The sequence below is a fragment of the Atta colombica genome, unplaced genomic scaffold, assembly GCF_001594045.1.
Source record: "Atta colombica isolate Treedump-2 unplaced genomic scaffold, Acol1.0 C716736, whole genome shotgun sequence".
In the NCBI taxonomy this organism is placed as follows: Eukaryota; Metazoa; Arthropoda; class Insecta; order Hymenoptera; family Formicidae; genus Atta; species Atta colombica.
In genome coordinates this window covers 168-1,837 of record NW_017259021.1, presented here as the reverse complement: position 1 = coordinate 1,837, position 1,670 = coordinate 168, and the positions used below count along the sequence as shown (strand labels likewise).

General features: G+C 29.9%; 1 protein-coding gene across 1 annotated transcript; it reads left to right on the top strand.

Annotated features, from left to right (window-relative positions):
* Positions 1 to 217: 217 nt before the first annotated feature.
* On the top strand, positions 218 to 1,428 carry LOC108693920 (probable medium-chain specific acyl-CoA dehydrogenase, mitochondrial; the record flags this gene model as incomplete). Its single annotated transcript, XM_018203167.1, has 4 exons — positions 218 to 326; positions 435 to 575; positions 688 to 963; positions 1,076 to 1,428. Coding segments are annotated over 4 exons (679 nt in total), but the record flags the coding sequence as incomplete, so codon positions are not given.
* Between the last annotated feature and the right edge of the window lie 242 nt (positions 1,429 to 1,670).

Below are 1,670 nucleotides of genomic sequence, written 5' to 3'. Positions count from 1 at the left end.
ACATGTAAATAATATGTCTCAGACCAGATAAGTTGAATTAAATGTATCAAGAAATAGAAAAGCACAATATTATTATCTGGTTACCGTTTCACATTATTTACACTTTTATAAACAAGATTGTTCAAAGTACTTCTTGAGTAAGACAAAAAATTTAAACACTTCAAGAGAAAGCTGAAATTTTACTTTTACACTTTTAACGCAACTTCTTATTGTACAGGTATTTTGTTTTAGCGAGAACAAATTCAGATCCAAAAACTCCAGCTAATAAAGCTTTTACAGGTTTTATTGTGGAACGTAATAGTGATGGCTTAACTCCCGGTCGTAAGGTAATTTTTGATGTGATAATTTTTGTTATCCTAATTTGTTGTTTAATTGTTAACTTAAATTTTTATTGATTTATACTAATTTTTTTTTAATAATGTTAAAATGTTAAGGAAATTAATATGGGACAAAGAGCAAGTGACACGCGAATGATAACATTTGAAGATGTTCGCGTTCCCGAAGAAAATGTATTGCTTGGAGAAGGAGAAGGTTTTAAGATAGCTATGAAAACTTTTACTAGAACTCGATCACCGGTAATATTTCATTAAATCTATCCATTAAGTGCCGAATAAATATAGATAATAAGATATGTGCAAGTATATTTTTACATTTAATATATTTTAGTATATTTTAACATTTTTACAGGTAGCGGCAGCAGCTACTGGTTTAGCTCAGAGAGCTCTAGACGAAGCAACAAAATATGCAATGGAACGCAAAACATTTGGTAAACCAATAGCGGAACATCAAATAATAGCTTTCATGCTAGCGGATATGGCTATTGGTGTTGAGACTTCTAGAATGACATGGATGAAGGCAGCCTGGGCTGCTGATAAAAATTTACCGAATGCTACAATGCTCGCTAGTATTGCAAAATGTTATTGCAGTGATGTAGCTAATAAATGTGCTACAGACGCTGTACAGGTAAAGTACAATAATGTATATTAATGAATTTTTTATTAAACTATACAGTTAGTAAGAAGATGAAGTTGATTCAATATGTTTTTATAATTTATCGTATGTGACTTTTTTTTAGGTTTTCGGTGGTGCAGGTTTCAATTCTGAGTATCCAGTAGAAAAGCTTATGCGCGATGCCAAAATTTATCAGATATACGAAGGTACTGCGCAGATTCAAAGACTGATTATATCGCGTGCTCTTTTCGACGAAGCTAAACAAACAAGTAACTGAACAACTAAGTAACAACTTGATTTAAATTGCATCATAAAATTTATTTTTATATTTATTATATATGTAGTATTTTTATAAACTACAAGATAATTGGGAAGTAATTCATACGAATTCATACGCGTTATTCGTACGAAACATCGTTATCGTTACAATTATTTTTTCAAATAACGAGAGTTACCTCTCTCTTGACTCTTCTCACTCGCGACATTATATTATTTTGTTTTGATTTATATTGATGATGATGTAGTTATTATATTTTTGGATAAACATAACGAATATAAACGTTTTATTATTATTTTATACATGTACGTGTATGGAACGTGCATAAGTGTGAATATAAAAAAAAGAGAATTATGTGTTTGATCATATTGGGATTAATTATAGATTTGAGGTAATTATAGGTTTTGTGTTGAATTGGTCAATTAGTGATATAGATAATTGA